At 42.0% G+C, this 16,093-nt stretch overlaps 1 protein-coding gene across 3 annotated transcripts in view; it reads right to left on the bottom strand.

The window, feature by feature from the left end:
* Positions 1–972: 972 nt before the first annotated feature.
* The window catches only part of FDX1 (ferredoxin 1), a 45,693-nt gene continuing 30,572 nt past the window's right edge, over positions 973–16,093 (bottom strand). The window contains exons 4-5 of one of the 3 annotated variants that reach the window (XM_062196976.1): positions 13,975–14,062; positions 10,376–11,024 (exon numbers count right to left, since the gene is read on the bottom strand). In XM_062196976.1, coding sequence (XP_062052960.1) covers positions 10,959–11,024; positions 13,975–14,062 — 154 coding nt within the window. In that variant the 3' untranslated portion in view covers positions 10,376–10,958. Of the gene's footprint in view, positions 5,211–10,375; positions 11,025–13,974; positions 14,063–16,093 lie in introns of those variants that run through there. The other 2 variants (XM_062196975.1, XM_062196977.1) reach the window with 2 other exon arrangements.

Genomic DNA, 16,093 nt, shown 5'->3' with positions numbered 1-16,093 from the left:
GACTTGGCTTGTTTTCAGATTGATCATTTTAATGGAGAATGGTCTGAATCCAGGCTTATTAAAGATGTGGAGGTTCTATCAAAGCAAGATGTGTGGAGATAACTTAAAATGCTTTTGAGCAAGAGGGAATTCCCTGGCTCCTCAAGCTTAGGTGACATACCTGGCTCTTTCCACATGGTGACAGGAGAAGATCCAAACCCTTTGGAAGCCCATGGAGCCTAGAGGCCACTTTGGAATCAGGCATATTCCCTCGGGGGCCAGGTTGTCCCAGTCCATGGTTAACCTACAGGTTCATCCCAGGTCTGCCAGACTCCAAAGACCGGAGGAGCTCTTTAGTAAGTCAATTTTGAGGTTCCTTGAAGATGAAATTCACTGGGAGACCCTGTAGACAGTGCAGAACCTTCTGAATATGGCCAACTTCTCAGAGAATCGCTAAACCAGAGCCTGCTGCAAGTGAGCAGCCACTGTATCTATCACTATTTTATTACCCGTAAATTAGAAACAAACACAACTTGAAACCCTTGCGAACATATAAAAATCAGATTTCACAGGAAATGTTGGGTTCCAGCTTCTTTTGAAAAAAATCTGAGAATACTGTCCTGCTTCTGTGCTTGGCGACAGCAGCCAGCTAGAGTGAAGTGATAGCTGCTACTACCCCGCCACCCACCTCTTCCCAAGGGGGCCATGACCTCATCTACCTGTCCTCATATGGCAACCCCAAGTCTTCAGAAACTGACCCCAAACATTCTTGGATGCCCCTCTCCCAACCACACACACACACACACACACACACATACACACACTTGATGAATCTGGTTTTATCAGTTAACTAAATTCAAAAATTCTTTTTTTCAACTTTTATTTAATAAATATAAATTTCCAAAGCACAACTTTTGGATTATAGTGGCTTCCTCCCCCATAACCTCCCTCCCACCTGCAACCATCCCATCTCCCACTCCCTCTCCCATCCCATCCTTCAACAAGATTCATTTTCAATCATCTTTAAATACAGAAGATCAACTCAGTATATACTAAGTAAAGATTTCAACAGACTGCACCCACACAGACACACAAAGCACAGAGTACCATTTGAGTAGTACTTTCACCATTAAAACGCATAGTACAACACATTAAGAACAGAGATCCTACATGGGGAGCAGGTGCACAGTGACTGCCATGGTTGATTTATCAATTGACATTTATTTATGACGTCAGTAATCACCCGAGGCTCTTGTCATGAGCTGCCAAAGCTATGGAAGTCTCTTGAGTTCACCAACTTCAATCTTATTTAGACAAGGCCATAGTTAAAGTGGAAGTTCTCTCCTCCCTTCAGAGAAAGGTACCTCCTTCTTTGATGCCGCGTTCTTTCCGCTGGGATCTCATTCACAGAGATCTTTCATTTAGGTCTTTTTTTTTTTTTTTTTTTTTTTTTTTTTTTGCCACAGTGTCTTGGCTTTCCATTCCTGTGAAACTCTCATGGGCTTTTTAGCCAGATCCAAATGCCTTAAGGGCTGATTCTGAGGCCAGAGTGCTGTTTAGGGCATTTGCCATTCTATGAGTCTGCTGTGTATCCTGCTTCCCATGTAGAATCATTCTCTCCTTTTTAATTCTATCAATTATTATTTGCAGACACTGGTCTTATTTATGTAATCCCTTTGACACTTGATCCTATCTTTTTGATCAATTATGAACTTAAACTGATTTTTTTTTTTTTTTTTTTTTTTTACAGCACGGCTCCCCTCTTGCTCAAGGGAAGCCTGGCCCTCCTCCCCTCCCAACACCCCAAACAGCACAGGAAATTAAACTGATCACTTTAACAAGATGGCATTGGTACATGCCACCTTGATGGGATTGTAAATTCAAAAATTCTTTAAAAATGAATTCTACCAGTTCTCTGTCCCCTGCAAATTACTTGATGCCCTTTATTTGCCTAGCCATGGGAGATCCCTTGGAAAAGGAAGACATGGGCATGACACAAAAGAGAAGACAGGGGAAAATGGGTCAGGTGAGGGGTGCAGGCAGGCAGAACATCCCAGAGAATAAAATTCAAAGGCTTGAGGATGCTGCATAGAATACCAACAACAAATGATAGGGAAGGATTCCTCTCCTTTTCAAGCCTCATGGACAAATGTTTTTTTAAAAAGCATTAATAGCTACGCACTTCTCCATTTTATTACTAATTAGAACTGAACATGCTTGGAAGTTCTGAATGAGGTGTTAAGTACAAAGTATGCTGACGTGGGCAGGCATGAGCTTTTCCAGTTCAAAACTAATGCCCCTACAAAATAAAGAGTAATGGAATGTTTCACCCAGATGGTTTGGCTCTTTGATATCTACAAACATTTTGAAAACACTTAAAATATTTTTCAACTTTTCTATGCAGTTGCATTAGGTGATGACTGCTGGCTTACTTGTTTCCTGTTTAGCTTTTCCTTTGCTCTCTCTCCAAATAGCTTTTGGCTTGGAAGGCTGTAGTCAATCCACAAAATTGGACTTATGGCATAAAAAAAAGTTGGGTAGTAATTGAGAGATAGGCATGCCAACAGGTGGTTTCATAATCTAATACCTTGTGATTAGTTCTGTTATCCTTTTGCTCAGCATGACTTCTGGGCTCAGGATGAAGACCTTGAGGTGTGCACATTAACTACTCAAGATGAGACTGTGTTCCGCAAAGGATAGGGCATCCCAAGGGTTGTTGAAGAGCTCCCAGACTCTTTGTTCAAGTCACTTTGGTGCATGAGTGCTGTACACGTTGACTGAGTGCAGCTGAAGTGGCTGGACAAAGGGTTTAGTTCCTGATGGAGGAAGGAAAAGCCAAGAAAGCTTGCAGGGGCCACTCTGTCCTCCACAAGAAACCTCTGTATGGTAAAGAATGGGCCACCTGAGTAGCACATCACAGGACACACACACCTGGGCACCAGGAAAGCTGAATGCCTCATCAAAGTGTGTCCAGCCACTTTGTATGTACACAAACACTTGATTTTTAGTATTGTAAATTCTGGCAACATTCTTAAAATAATTTGTTCTCCTGAAGACTTCAGCTAGCTGGCAAAAGCAACACAGATTTTAAAGTAATCGAAAGTTTGTCTCATCATCTTGATAAGAGCTACAACCCAAGATTTTAAACCCAAAAGCTGTTGGTGATGTAACCTTTTGGCTTTTCTTTTTCTGGTTTAGGTGACTCACTTAACATAATCACACTTATTAATCAAAAGCCCTAAGCCAAGATTTTCTCCTCCTCAATCTCCTGCTATTTTGCCTGCAGATGCCTTCTGGGGCACAGTGGTAGGCAAAGGAAGATCTTTTTATAGGAGAGTCATTCAACGAATTCAACCAGTGTGTATTCACCACCTACCGTGTGTCAGTGACTCAAGGTATTTGGAATGCAATAATGACTAAGAGATCGCACTTTCAATTTTGACTTTGTAATTCAAACCTGATCTTGGGTAGATCTAATCATTTGACATTACTGTATATGTGGGAATCTTTCTGGCAATTTCACTTGGTCATACAGGATATAGCTCTGCTCTCTGAGCAGCCCAAACACGCTAGCTTCTCTGTAACAGAATTATGTTAAATGGATACTTTCTGGGATTTTTCAGTTTTCTCAAAGTGGGTCTAGCTATGCTCAAAGAATGGCTTACCTATCAGACAAGATCAACCCAATGCTCATGCTTTGAAAATGAGAGTGAGCTATGAAGACATGAGAGAAGAAAAAATGAGCTTGGTTTTTTTTAAAATGTTGAAACTGACATGATTCCGTTTAGTGGGTTAGGAATACGGAGAACATGGCAGAACCTGGTAGAATGTTGTTGACCCTTTTACAACAGGCTTCCATGTAGCAAAATTTTTGGAATATTAGAAGGAACTCTATGGTTTGAAAGAACCCATGTTACTCTAAAAGGTAAACAATTTTTATATTTCATACAAATGACAAAACTAGTTCAAAGGACATGAGAAACTGATACACACATACACAGTAGGGGGCAGTGGAAGAATGCTGCAGTAACACTGACTGTTCACGCACACGCAAAACTGGGTAATGCCCACCCTACAAGGCAAGAAACCCTTAACTCTCAGTTATCTTTTCTACCAAATAAACTTTTGCAACTTACCACTCCTTTCTAAGTTAAGGTCTAACTTTACAGGGTCCAAGTTCTACTCAAAAGTCACCTTCCTCTGGATCAGGAGGCAGCAAACATAGGGCACAGGGCCAGAGACTAAATATTTTAGACTTTATAGGCCATATGGTCTCTATCACAATTCAACTCCACTGTTGCAGGATGAGAGCAGTTATCAGCAGTAAGTAATGAATGAACATGGCTGTGTTCCCACAAACTTTACTTTGAAAAAAAATACATAAGGTGAGCTGGATTTGACCCACAAAACAGTCTACCAACCTCTCTATCCTTGAATAACTGACGATTCTCAGGGAACCCAATTGGACATTTCTCTCTGTATACCTCTGTAGAGACTTGTTCAATGTTTTTGCTTTACTTGCAAGTTTTAGGTAATTTTTCAAACAGTACCTAGGTCTTCAAATGATAAATCTCATGTTCTTCTACCATCAAATGAGAGAGCTTTGCTGTTTTTCTGAGGATCATTCAAGTTTTGGAGCTCAGATAATAAACAACAAAGGCTTTATTAAAGAAAATTAAAACAGAAAATATACAAGAAGAAAACCATTTCTCAGTGTTTCCATCTTGAGCCTGCTTGCTTGAGGAAAATATTCTGTGAGAACCTATCCCTTTTCTACTGGTCTAAGGAATCCTCACCAGAACCAATGGGAGGCCCAATGTGGATGAGAAAACACAGGACCGTCAGAAACAATGAAAAGACACTTCCTGATGTGGGGCTCTCGTATGGAGGCATTAAGTCTCATGATTCAAGAGGCTAAGGTGACAACTAAGCTACAAGGTCAAAAACCAGCAGAGGGGCTGGTGCTGTGGCATAGTGGGTAAAGCCACCACTGGCAGTGCTGACATCCTATATGGGCATTGGTTCGAGTCCCAGCTGCTCTACTTCCAATCCAGCTCTCTTCTACAGCCTGGGAAAGCAGTGGAAGATGGCCCAAGTGCTTGGGCCCCTGCACCCACCTGTGACACCTGGAAGAAGTTCCTGGTTCCTGGCTTAGCATTGGCCCAGCTCTGCCCATTGCAGCCATTTGGGGAGTGAACCAGCTGATGGAAGGTATATCTCTGTCACTCCATCTTTCAAATAAAAAAATAAATCTTTAAAAAAAAAAAAAGAGTGATCTTCATTAAGATCATTCAAAAGTTAATGCATCCAAGGTACGACTGCCAAGGGAGGAGGGAGTAATGCTTTGAAGAGAGTCCTTCTTGAGCTAGAGGAACTTACATGGTATCTCAAGAAAACAATCTCATGTACCTTGACTCCTTTTAAGTTAGAAATAGAACACAGACTCAGTATATTGGTCCACAGTGAGCTCATCATAACATGTAACTGCTATAGAGATACAGGCTACAGGTGTACTTCTTATGGGTTTCAGTAATCTAAACATTTATTATGTATCTCCTGTAAGTTAAATACTGTGATAGACACTGCAGTTAGAAAACTGACATGGAAGTTCTTATTCTCAAAAAAAAAGTGAAGTGCTATTCCATTAGAAAACAGGGGCGATGCAGCGAGTGCTAACTGCTGTTATGTAGAAAAGCCTGGAAGGAGTGGTTTGAGGCAGCATAGGATAGATGAGAACAGGATGGAAATTACTGTCTTAGTCCAGTCTGTCCTGCTTTATCACACCACCACAGACTGAGCATAAGCACAAGTTTATTCAGCTCAGACTTTTGAAGGCTGGGAAGTCCAAGATGGAGAGGCCGCTTGGCAAGGGCCTTCATATTGCATCACACACAGTGCTAGCTGGAAGGTTAAGAGAGTATGAGGGCAGGCAGGGGGGAGGGGTCAAACATCCCTTTATCAAGAACCTGCTACTGTGATAAAGACATTAACCCACCCACCATGGCAGAGCCCTCCTGCCCTAATCACCTCTTACAGGTCCTTTCGCCACAGCTGCACCGCATCTTAAGTTTTCAACACATAAACACTGGAGACACATCCAAGCCATAGCAATGACTGAGGCAATCATGCTGACTGTTGACTTCAGAAATGGCTGATACAAAAGGGGAGCCAGAATGGCTCACTGGCTCTGCTTAATTTTATATTTTCAAATCAAGTCTAAAAATCAGGGGCCAGCACTGTGGCACAGTAGGATAAGCCCCTGCCTGTAGCACCGGCATCCCATATGGGTACAAGTTCATCTCCCAGCTGCTCCTCTTCCAATCCAGTTCTCTGCTATGGCCTGGGAAAGTAGCAGAAGATGACCCAAGTGCTTGGACTCCTGCACCCTCGTGGGATACCCAGAAAAAGTCTGGCTCCTGGCTTCTGATTGGCGTAGCTCCAGCTGTTGTGGCCATTTGGGGAGTGAACCAGCAGGTGGGAGACCTCTCTGTCTCTCCCCCTGTCTGTAACTCTACCTCTTCAATAAATACATAAAATCTTCTTTAAGGCCGGCGCCGCGGCTTAACAGGCTAATCCTCCACCTTGCGGCGCCGGCACACCCGGTTCTAGTCCCGGTCAGGGCGCCGGATTCTATCCCGGTTGCCCCTCTTCCAGGCCAGCTCTCTGCTATGGCCCGGGAAGGCAGTGGAGGATGGCCAAGTCTTTGGGCCCTGCACCCGCATGGGAGACCAGGAGAAGCACCTGGCTCCTGGCTTCGGATCAGCGCGATGTGCCGGCCGCAGCGGCCATTGGAGGGTGAACCAACGGCAAAGGAAGACCTTTCTCTCTCTCTCTCTCACTATCCACTCTGCCTGTCAAAAAAATAAAAAATAAAAAAAAATCTTTAAAAGTTTAAAAATTAAATAATAGATTAGATCAGCCAATAAGAGTCAAAAAGAAAAGGAGATAATGGTGAGAGAGTTATTACTAACAGTTACTGCAGAAGTGATGTCTCTCATTGCAAATGTCTTTCCTATCAGCTCCTCTCAAAATGTGCGTATCTTTTAACTCCCCAACACTGTTCTGTGGTAACAATTTATTGTGTCTGCTAGTGATCATGCCTTCCTCCTGCCAGCTGTTGTCTAATTTTTCATTTTTTAGGAACTTATAAACAAAAGATCTGATAAAAATAACTTGATATCATGTGATGTGTTGACACATTAAAGGATTTTTGTTGCTCAACTAAGATCACATTTCTATTCAATATTTTTCTAATAGGAAACAAAGATTATACATAATTTTGGAATGTCTTACCAGGATTTATATTTAGTGTCATTCTCTATTTTTAGGAATGCTCATACAAAACATTATTTCTATTTTTATTTGCAGAATGGTAAGTTCTCCCATAAATAAGACAGACATCTAACAATTTCTGATCCAAAATCTAGTTCATCACAAAATCTGAGATAGTTCATGGAAGGAAAAGCAATTAAAGGAGGTATAAATACAAAGAAAATATGGAAAAATATATGAATAGACTAAATTTCCCTTACAAAACACTTTAAGAAAGATTTATTTATTTGAAAGGCAAAGTGACAGAGAGAGGGAGAAAGAAATCTCCCATCCACTGGTTCACTTCCCAAACAGCCACAAGAGTCAGAGTTGGGCAGGCTGAAGCCAGGAGCCCAGAGCTCCCTCCAGGTCTCCAAAATGGGTGGCAGTGGCCCACATACTTGGGCCATCTTCCTCTGCTTTCTAAGGCACATGATCAAGGAGCTAGATTGGAAGCAGAGCAACCAGAACTCAAACCGGCACTCTGACATGGGATGCAAGCATTGGAAGACGTGGCTTTAACTTGCTACACCACAATACCAGCTCCAGAAAACAACTTTTCAAGAGAAATGTAACTGTTCTAATAAATGCTCACTGCCCACAATAGAGACCACACAGATCATTGTGACTCTTAAAAAATAGGTATTAACAGGAAAGCTGTCCTTTAAGATAGAAAAATGAGAAATTTCCACAGTGAAAGGCAAAAGATTTTAGAAATTCTTAGACTGGCTCACTTAAAAATAATTCAGTGGTTCTGAATTACTTATGTAATCCTAGGTTGGCTTTATCTATGAAAGTCAAATGCAATATTAAATATTAGCACATAACCAACAATCACACAAAATATTGCGAGCCACAGGAAGATGCCTTTCTTGATGGCAAAAGGACAGAGTAAACTCAAATTACACAGCACTGAACAGGAGCTCCCCCCATTTTTTCCTTTCAAGAGGGAAAACGTTAGGAGTTACACAATAAAATAAATGAGCCATCAAAATAAAGACAACACGTAATCTTTACAGCTTTAAAACATGTCGCTAAATTCTTTGATAACTCCCCTTTAAATAATGGTGCAGACCTTCTTTAAAAAGGGGGAGGGAGTTTACTATTTGAAAGGCAGAGTAACAGAAAGAGAGTGAGAAAGAGACACAGAGAGATATCTTCAATTTGATAATTCACTTCCCATCTAGGTCTCCCATGTGGGTTGCACTTGGGCCATCATCTGCTGCTTTCTCAAGGTGTATTAGCAGGAAGCTGGATTGGAAGTGGAGCAGACAGGACTCAAACCGGCACTCTGATATGGGAGGGCAATTTAACCCACTGTGCCACAACACCAGCTCCCTAATTCCTCATGATACTGTGTGGCTTCTGCAACCTGGTCAAAGATGGACACATGTGTGACCTCTCCCAAGGCACTTGCCTTTCTTAAAGCCCAGGCATGTGGAGAGGCCACAGGTGGATATCTAACCAACAGCCCCAGCTCATCCCCCCACTGGATGCCAATAGGTGCTAGGCCCCTGAGGGACCAGCCAGCAGACAACCTCAGCAACTGGTCTTTCAGTCCCAGACACTGGGGCAGAGACAACCCATCCCTGCTCTGCATTCTTTGAATTTCTTACCCAAGGAAACTGTGAGATGATAAAGGACTACAGGTTTTTTTTTTTGTTTGTTTGTTTTTTAATTCTTGGAGTAATTTAAGTCTTCAACTTTTTAAGTTTTGAAATAATTTATTTTGTAACAATAAATCAACACAATTACCTAGAATGCACATTCACCATATAGGATTTTTTTTTTCAAACTGGAAAATAACCTTTATATAAATCAGTTGTAGAATATATGCTCCAGCCGGTGCCACAGCTCCATAGGCTAATCCTCCGCCTGTGGCGCTGGCACACCGCGTTCTAGTCCTGGTCGGGGCGCCAGATTCTGTCCCAGTTGTCCCTCTTCCAGGCCAGCTCTCTGCTATGGCCCAGGTTCTTGGGCCCTGCACCCGTATGGGAGACCAAGAGAGGCACCTGGCTCCTGGCTTCGGATCAGCAAGGTGCGCCGGCCGCAGCGCGCTAACCGCGGCGACCATTGGAGGGTGAACCAATGGCAAAAGAAGACCTTTCTCTCTGTCTCTCTCTCTCTCTCTCACTGTCCACTCTGCCTGTCAAAAAATAAAAAATAAAAAATAAAAAAATATATATATACTCCATTTAGTAACAAATTTAGAAGGTTTTATTTAGGTAGTACAATTGAAATTCATTAATTTGAACTTTCCTAATTTTAAGTCTGAGAAAATAGTATTTTTCACCAGAAAGCATTCAACAGTTATTAAGTATCAAATGAACATTGTATGTCTTGAGTTCTTTCTATTCCCTTGTCACACAATGATTCATCTGGTTTTTGGCAAGTCGGTCAGTCTGGTACAACGATATTACCTCTGCACACCAGTTTTACCTTCTCCTACTGTAGGTGAGCTCCTGGCGGGCACCCCTTGCCTCATTCATCTCTCTATTCCCAAAGCCAACACAATGCTGTATATCAAGTATACACCTGATGAGGATTTATTCAAATGATTAAACTGTCATGATATACTTTAAGCTAACTTAATTCTAAGTTACTTTTTTACTAATTTGTCCTATACTCTCTCACAATTCAAGGCAACTAATGTTTTATGGCATTTCCAAAGAGGATACTGTGTACACCCATATTATCATTTATGAATTTATTTATAGTAAAAATAAGTATACAAATGCCTTCCATACATAACTGGTAACCAACAGTGTTCAGACAGCTTCACAGTGCACACCCAGCTCCGGTCCTGGGTGACGGAATGGTATTTCTTGGGGATGTGCTGTGTGGCTGGCAGCTCACTCTCTTCTGCAGGTCAGGACAGAGAAACCCAATTCACAAGATTTCTATTGCCATAGGCAGAGATTTATATATTGGCATTATTTTTTAAAGATTACAAAGACAGACAATTCTGCTTAGAAGAGAATAAAGTCGTCTAATTTTAGTTCATTTCTCTAGTTTAGTCAGAATGGAGATCAAGTTTTGACAGTATTATAATGCCCATATTCAAAATTAGACTGCTCACCAAATCAAAATTTTGAAATCTTTATTTATAAAGTTAATAACTATCTTTGAAATTAGGCAGCTTACTGAGCAGTTAAATATTTCCATACACACTTACTGTTAATTACTGTATAAATAGGACATCTGTAACTTCCCTGTTCCAGGGTGAACACGACTTGCAGGAACAAGATCCAGATTCCAGCACACACTCCATCATCAGCTGTGTGGTTCTAGACAAGCTACTCTGGGTCTCTGCCTTCATTCACACCAAACAAGGGTAACCCTTCATTAACCCGCCTCCTAGGTAAGCAGACACAGATCAACACATACAGAAGGAAAATAGGTCAAGTTTCTATCCTATTGGCTATTTTCTCATTTTTCACAGACATTTTTGTAGTTTAAAATAAAAACTGCTTATTTTCAGAATTATGAATTTCAGTAGTCATAAGGCAAATTAAAGCAGCAAAGCTAGTCATAATAATAAATCCACTCATCCATTATTAAAGACATAATAATTATAAAAATAGGTACAATTGTGTAAAATGTTCCTATTTATTCTAGCTTAGGAGTTCTTGCCCACATCAACAGATTGTCTGGCATCCGACACTGCATCAGGTACTCGAACAGTCATATTGTCCATAGATTTTGTCAAACAGATTTGGCAGCCCAACCGTGATCTGTACAAAAAGGGGGAAAGAATAGTTTAGAATTAAGTATATACTACTCACGTTTTCCTATCCAAAGCAGTTACAGATTTTATAAACCTTTTTGTTTCCTTGTCTAAACAGACGTAATGAAACCTAGTGTGCCAAGGTTCCATGTTAGCCTTTGGTTTCTATCTCCTACTGATAACTGTTTTACTAGAACTACTAACTTCGGTGAAAGAGCTGCCGAGCAAGGCCAGCACTGTGGCATAGTGGATAAAGCCACCGCCTGCAACATCGGCCAATTTGAGACCCCGCTGCTCCACTTCCCATCCAGCTCCCTATTAATGTGCCTGGGAAAGCAGCAGAAGATGGCTCAAGTGCTTGGGCCCCTGAATCCATCTGGGAGACCAGAAGATGCTCCTCATTCCTAATTTCAGCCTAGTCCAGCCCTAGCCATGCAACCATTTGGAGAGAGAAGCAGCAGAGGGAAGATCTCTCTCTGGCCCTGCCTCTCCCTCTGTAACTCTTTCAAATAAATAAATACATCCTAAAAAAAAAAAAAAAAGGTGACAAGCAACGAAATCCTCAGAAGGCAAACCTTGGGTGAAAACCTTGGGTGAGATTAGTAAGATCAAGAAAATGATTAATCAATTTCCAGATAATTACAATTATACAGACCACACACCAAAAAAAGGCTACACTATTTAAGCCTTTAAAATAAGAAAGTTGGAACACCTAGCTTTAAGTCATCAATGGTAAGAGCATATTTTTCACACTTGCCGAACCTCTCTGAAGCCAAGATAACCTTTCCATCAGTGGCAACCTGTAGTCACTGCTACACTGTGGGCACAATGTTAGAGCTGCAAATTCGGTTACACCATTCGTACAGACATCTCTTCAACTCAGTTATGAGAACTCTGTCACTACCACGGGTGAATTTAAAAGCTTTTCAATGTAAGTCCAAATAGATCACAATACAAAAATCAACACAGAAACACAGCAGATGTAAGCTCGAGATTAGTGAAGCAAACTTTGTCACTGGAACAATGACTGTAATTTCCTTTTTTTTTTTTGCAAAATTATCTATTTATATTTTCCTTTTTAAACAGTTATCATTTAAAACTTTGCTTAAATAAGTCTAAATAACTCTTTCATTATGCACAAATGTTAAGTGATGACACTGTGTCACATTTTAACCAGCAGTGTTTTTCTTAACTACACATAAAAATAAATGTTAATTTTATAATCAAGTTGTCTTTGATTTAATGAAGTGTGATATGCGAGTCTTGGTTTGTTTGTTTTTTTAATTTATTTATTGATTTGAAAGTCAGAGTTACACAGAGAGCAGAGAAGCAGAGAGCGAGAGAGAGAGAGAGCGAGCGAGAGAGAGCGAGAGAGAGAAAGTCTTCCACCCGATGGTTCACTTCCCAATTGGCCGCAAATGCCGGAGCTGCGCCGATCCAAAGCCAGGAGCTTCGTCCAGGTCTCCCACATGGGTGCAGGGGCCCAACGACTTGGGCCATCTTCTACTGCTTTCCTAGGCCACAGCAGAGAGCTGGATTGGAAGTGGAGCAGCCAGACTCGAACCGGCACCCATATGGGATGCCAGCACTTTAGGCCAGGGCATTAACCCGCTGCGCCACAGTGCCAGCCCCTGAGTCTTGGTTTCATTAATGTGCTCACTAATAAGCATTCACCAAGCACCAAAAGGTACAGTACCAAATGCCAATAGGCATACAAAGAGAATCCACTCAATTCAATAGTTGTATTAAAACACCTCTTATGAGCTAGGTGAGCACCAGGGACACATTAAAGAGACAGCACGGTGGTTAGAACCAAACATACCAGAGGTCCAGAATCCAGTGCTTAACGCAGTGTGTTTACAGGCAACTTTCTAAACTAATTCACAACATGGGTAATAAGAAGGCTCCTCACAGGACTGCTGTAAGGATTAGCTGCTAATGTCTGTATGAGCTCTTTAAAAAAAAAAAAAAAAGATTTATTTTATTTTACTTGAAAGACAGTTACAGAGAGAGAGGTTCAGACAGAGAGATCAGTCTTCCATCCACTGGTTCACTTCCCAAATGGCTGCAACGGCCAGAGCTGAGCTGATCTGAAGTCAGGAGCTTCTTCCTGGTCTGCCACGTGGGTACAGGGGCCCAAGGGGCCATCCTCTGATGCTTTCCCAGGTATATCAGCAGGGAACTGGATTAGAAGTGGAGCAGCCAGGACTCAAACCATATAGGATGCCGGCGCTGCAGACTGGGGCTTTAACCTGCTGTGCCACAGCCACAGCACCAGCACTCTGTGTGAACTTTCAGTCAAATAAAGGGAAGGGACACAGGCAGACATAACTGACATGTCAGACTATGACAAAAGATAGGAGACAGAAAGCCAAATGGCTATGAGAGGTCTGAGGAAAAAGAACCACTACTGGCCAGTGGTGATGGTGCTAAAAGGGGCCTAAAAAAAATGGGTAGCATGTAATATTTAGTAAAAAATAAAGGAACAAAGCATTTGGGGCCAGGACAAAGTATGCAGGGAAGTTGAAAGCACTTCTGAGGCAACATGGGTGTTTTAACTTGGCTGCTGCACAGAGAGGAGACTGGATGGGCTAGAAAGGTGGCCAGGGTCACAGAGAGTTCTGAATGCCAGTCAAGGGGTTTAAATGTTAACTGGCAAACAGTGAGAGGCCACGGGGATGTTCTGGAGCAAAGGAATGTGTCCAACCTGGGACATACTGATTGGCAGTAAAAAATAAAAATTCCCTCCCACCAATACTTCTTATTTACAGAATTAGATACAGGGATGAAGATACTCAACTCTGCATCAATCTCTGTCTGCAAGAGAAAATGTAACAAGCTAGTTTGGACAAATTCATTAGCCCTAGAGAAACATTACTCTTGCTGTTCTTAAAAAGAGTAGTATTACTCTCAAGGAACAGTTAATTTAGTAAGGAGAACAAAGATGTCACGGTTACCAGTGAAACCAGGTGAACTACAGCAGTGCAGTGATTGAAAACCAGAATTGTGTCCCAGAACAGTGAGAGGTAACAGCTCTCGCTCCTTCTGTAAGATAAAAGCAGTGGAGGTCTGGCTGTTTCCTCCCTTTCTTACTTCCTCCATCTCCTTAAAGTTCTTTGGCTGTCAGTCACCCAGCACAGACAGTGTCTTACAGCTCTAGGGGAGACAGACAGCAAGGCTTCCTTCCTTTCCTACTAGCACTAGTCCCACAGCACTGACACTTGTGCAACTTGGAAGATGCTCATTCCAGTCGCTCTTGCTGTGTACCCTGGACAGAGGAAATGCAATGGGTGCTATATTTACTTTCCTTCTAAGATACGGTTTTCAAATCAGAGCAGCAGCAAGAAATTATAAAAAACTAAGGGCTTCGGGCCCAATGTAAAACTGGATTCAAGTCAGCCTCTGTGATCCACCACCAGCTGTGTGGCCTTCGGCAGATATGCAACTAAACTTTGCTTTCCCACCTATAAAATGGTTGTAACACTGTCCAACTCTGAAGGCTAGAAACAATTTTCTTTATGTGCCTAGGCATTACAGTAAGTATCCAAGATACAGGTTAGTCTGATTGTAGCTACAATATGATATGAACAACTTCCATTTACTAAAACCAACTCTACGTGGGAGGTACTATTACCATCCTCATCTTACAGATAAGAAATCTGAGGCCTCTGTGCAAACTATCCATGGAAATCAGTAACAGGAAACAATGACAATCAGACATGGATTCAGATTTTTTTTTTTAAGATTTTATTTATTTATTTGAAATGTAGAGTTAGAGAGAAAAAGCGAGGGAGAGACAGAGAGAGAGAGATCTTTCATCTGCAGGTTCACTCCCCAAAATGGCTGCAACGGCCAGAGCTGGGCTGATCCAAAGCCAGGAGCTTCTTCTGGGTCTCCCAAATGGGTGCAGGGGCCCAAGGACTTGAGCCATCTATCACTGCTTTCCCAGGCACATTAACAGGGAGCTGGATCAGAACTGTAGCAGCTAGAACTTGAACCAGCGCCTATATGGGATGCCTGTGTTGCAGGCAGTGGCTTTACCTGCTAAGCTACAGCACCAGCCACAGATAATTTTAAATCTCCCTTCCCATAAACTCTTATTTCCACAAATAGTTGTTGACCCTCCTATTGTAAACCTGGCACTTGAGATACAATGATGAAATGAGACACAAGGGGCCAATGTGTGACACAGTGGGTTAAGCTGCTGCCTACAATGTTGGCAGCCCATATGGCCGATGATTCGAGTCCCGAATGCTCCACTTTCAATCTAGCTCCCTGCTAATGTGCCTGGAAAAGCAGCAGTACATGACCCAAGTGTTTGGACCCCGGCATCCACATGGGAGACCTGGATGGAGTTCCAGGCTCCTGGCTTCCACCTGGCCCAGCCCTGGCCATTGCAGACATTTGGGGAGTGAAGCAGCAGATAAAAGCTCTCTCTCTCTCTCTCTCTCTCTCTCTCTCTCTCTTTCTGCAACCCTGCTTTTCAAATAAAATAAATGGATGGATGGATGGATGGGTGGAAGGAAGGGAGGGAGGGAGGGAGGGAGGGAGGGAAGAAGGGAAGCGAAGAGGAGGGGTTGGGAAGGGAGGGAGGGGAGAGAAGAAGAAGGGAGGGGAGGGGAGAAAACAAGAGGAAAAAGGGCAAGGGGAAGGAAAGGAGACATGGCCCCTGTCCTAATGGGAGAAAGAGCAGATGACCGGAGTGGAAATGGACATTTGAGGCTGTGCATTATCTTTCCATCCAGTCCAGGTTATGTACACCTGATAAGCACTGAAGCAACGGTGTTTTTTCTTAAAACTGAAAGGCATTTATATAGCTCTTAATTTTAAAAAAAACTGTAAAAACTAAATGGCAAAATGTCCCTATTTCTTTGTTTTGGAACTGTACATTACTCTAAAAATAGGAATTTGCATATACTTACTAGCTCTGAGCAAAATTCTTTCCATTTCAAATGTGTCATTATGTTTTGTAGTGCTACATGAAACACTTCTCATTCTTTAGATACCAAGTCGCTAGCAAAATCACAGGTCTTTCTAAAAATTAAAAATTTTATTACCAATATTCCTGGCTACTTT

Source organism: Lepus europaeus, chromosome 7, assembly GCF_033115175.1.
Source record: "Lepus europaeus isolate LE1 chromosome 7, mLepTim1.pri, whole genome shotgun sequence".
Taxonomy (NCBI): domain Eukaryota; kingdom Metazoa; phylum Chordata; class Mammalia; order Lagomorpha; family Leporidae; genus Lepus; species Lepus europaeus.
This window is presented reverse-complemented; position numbering and strand designations above follow the sequence as displayed.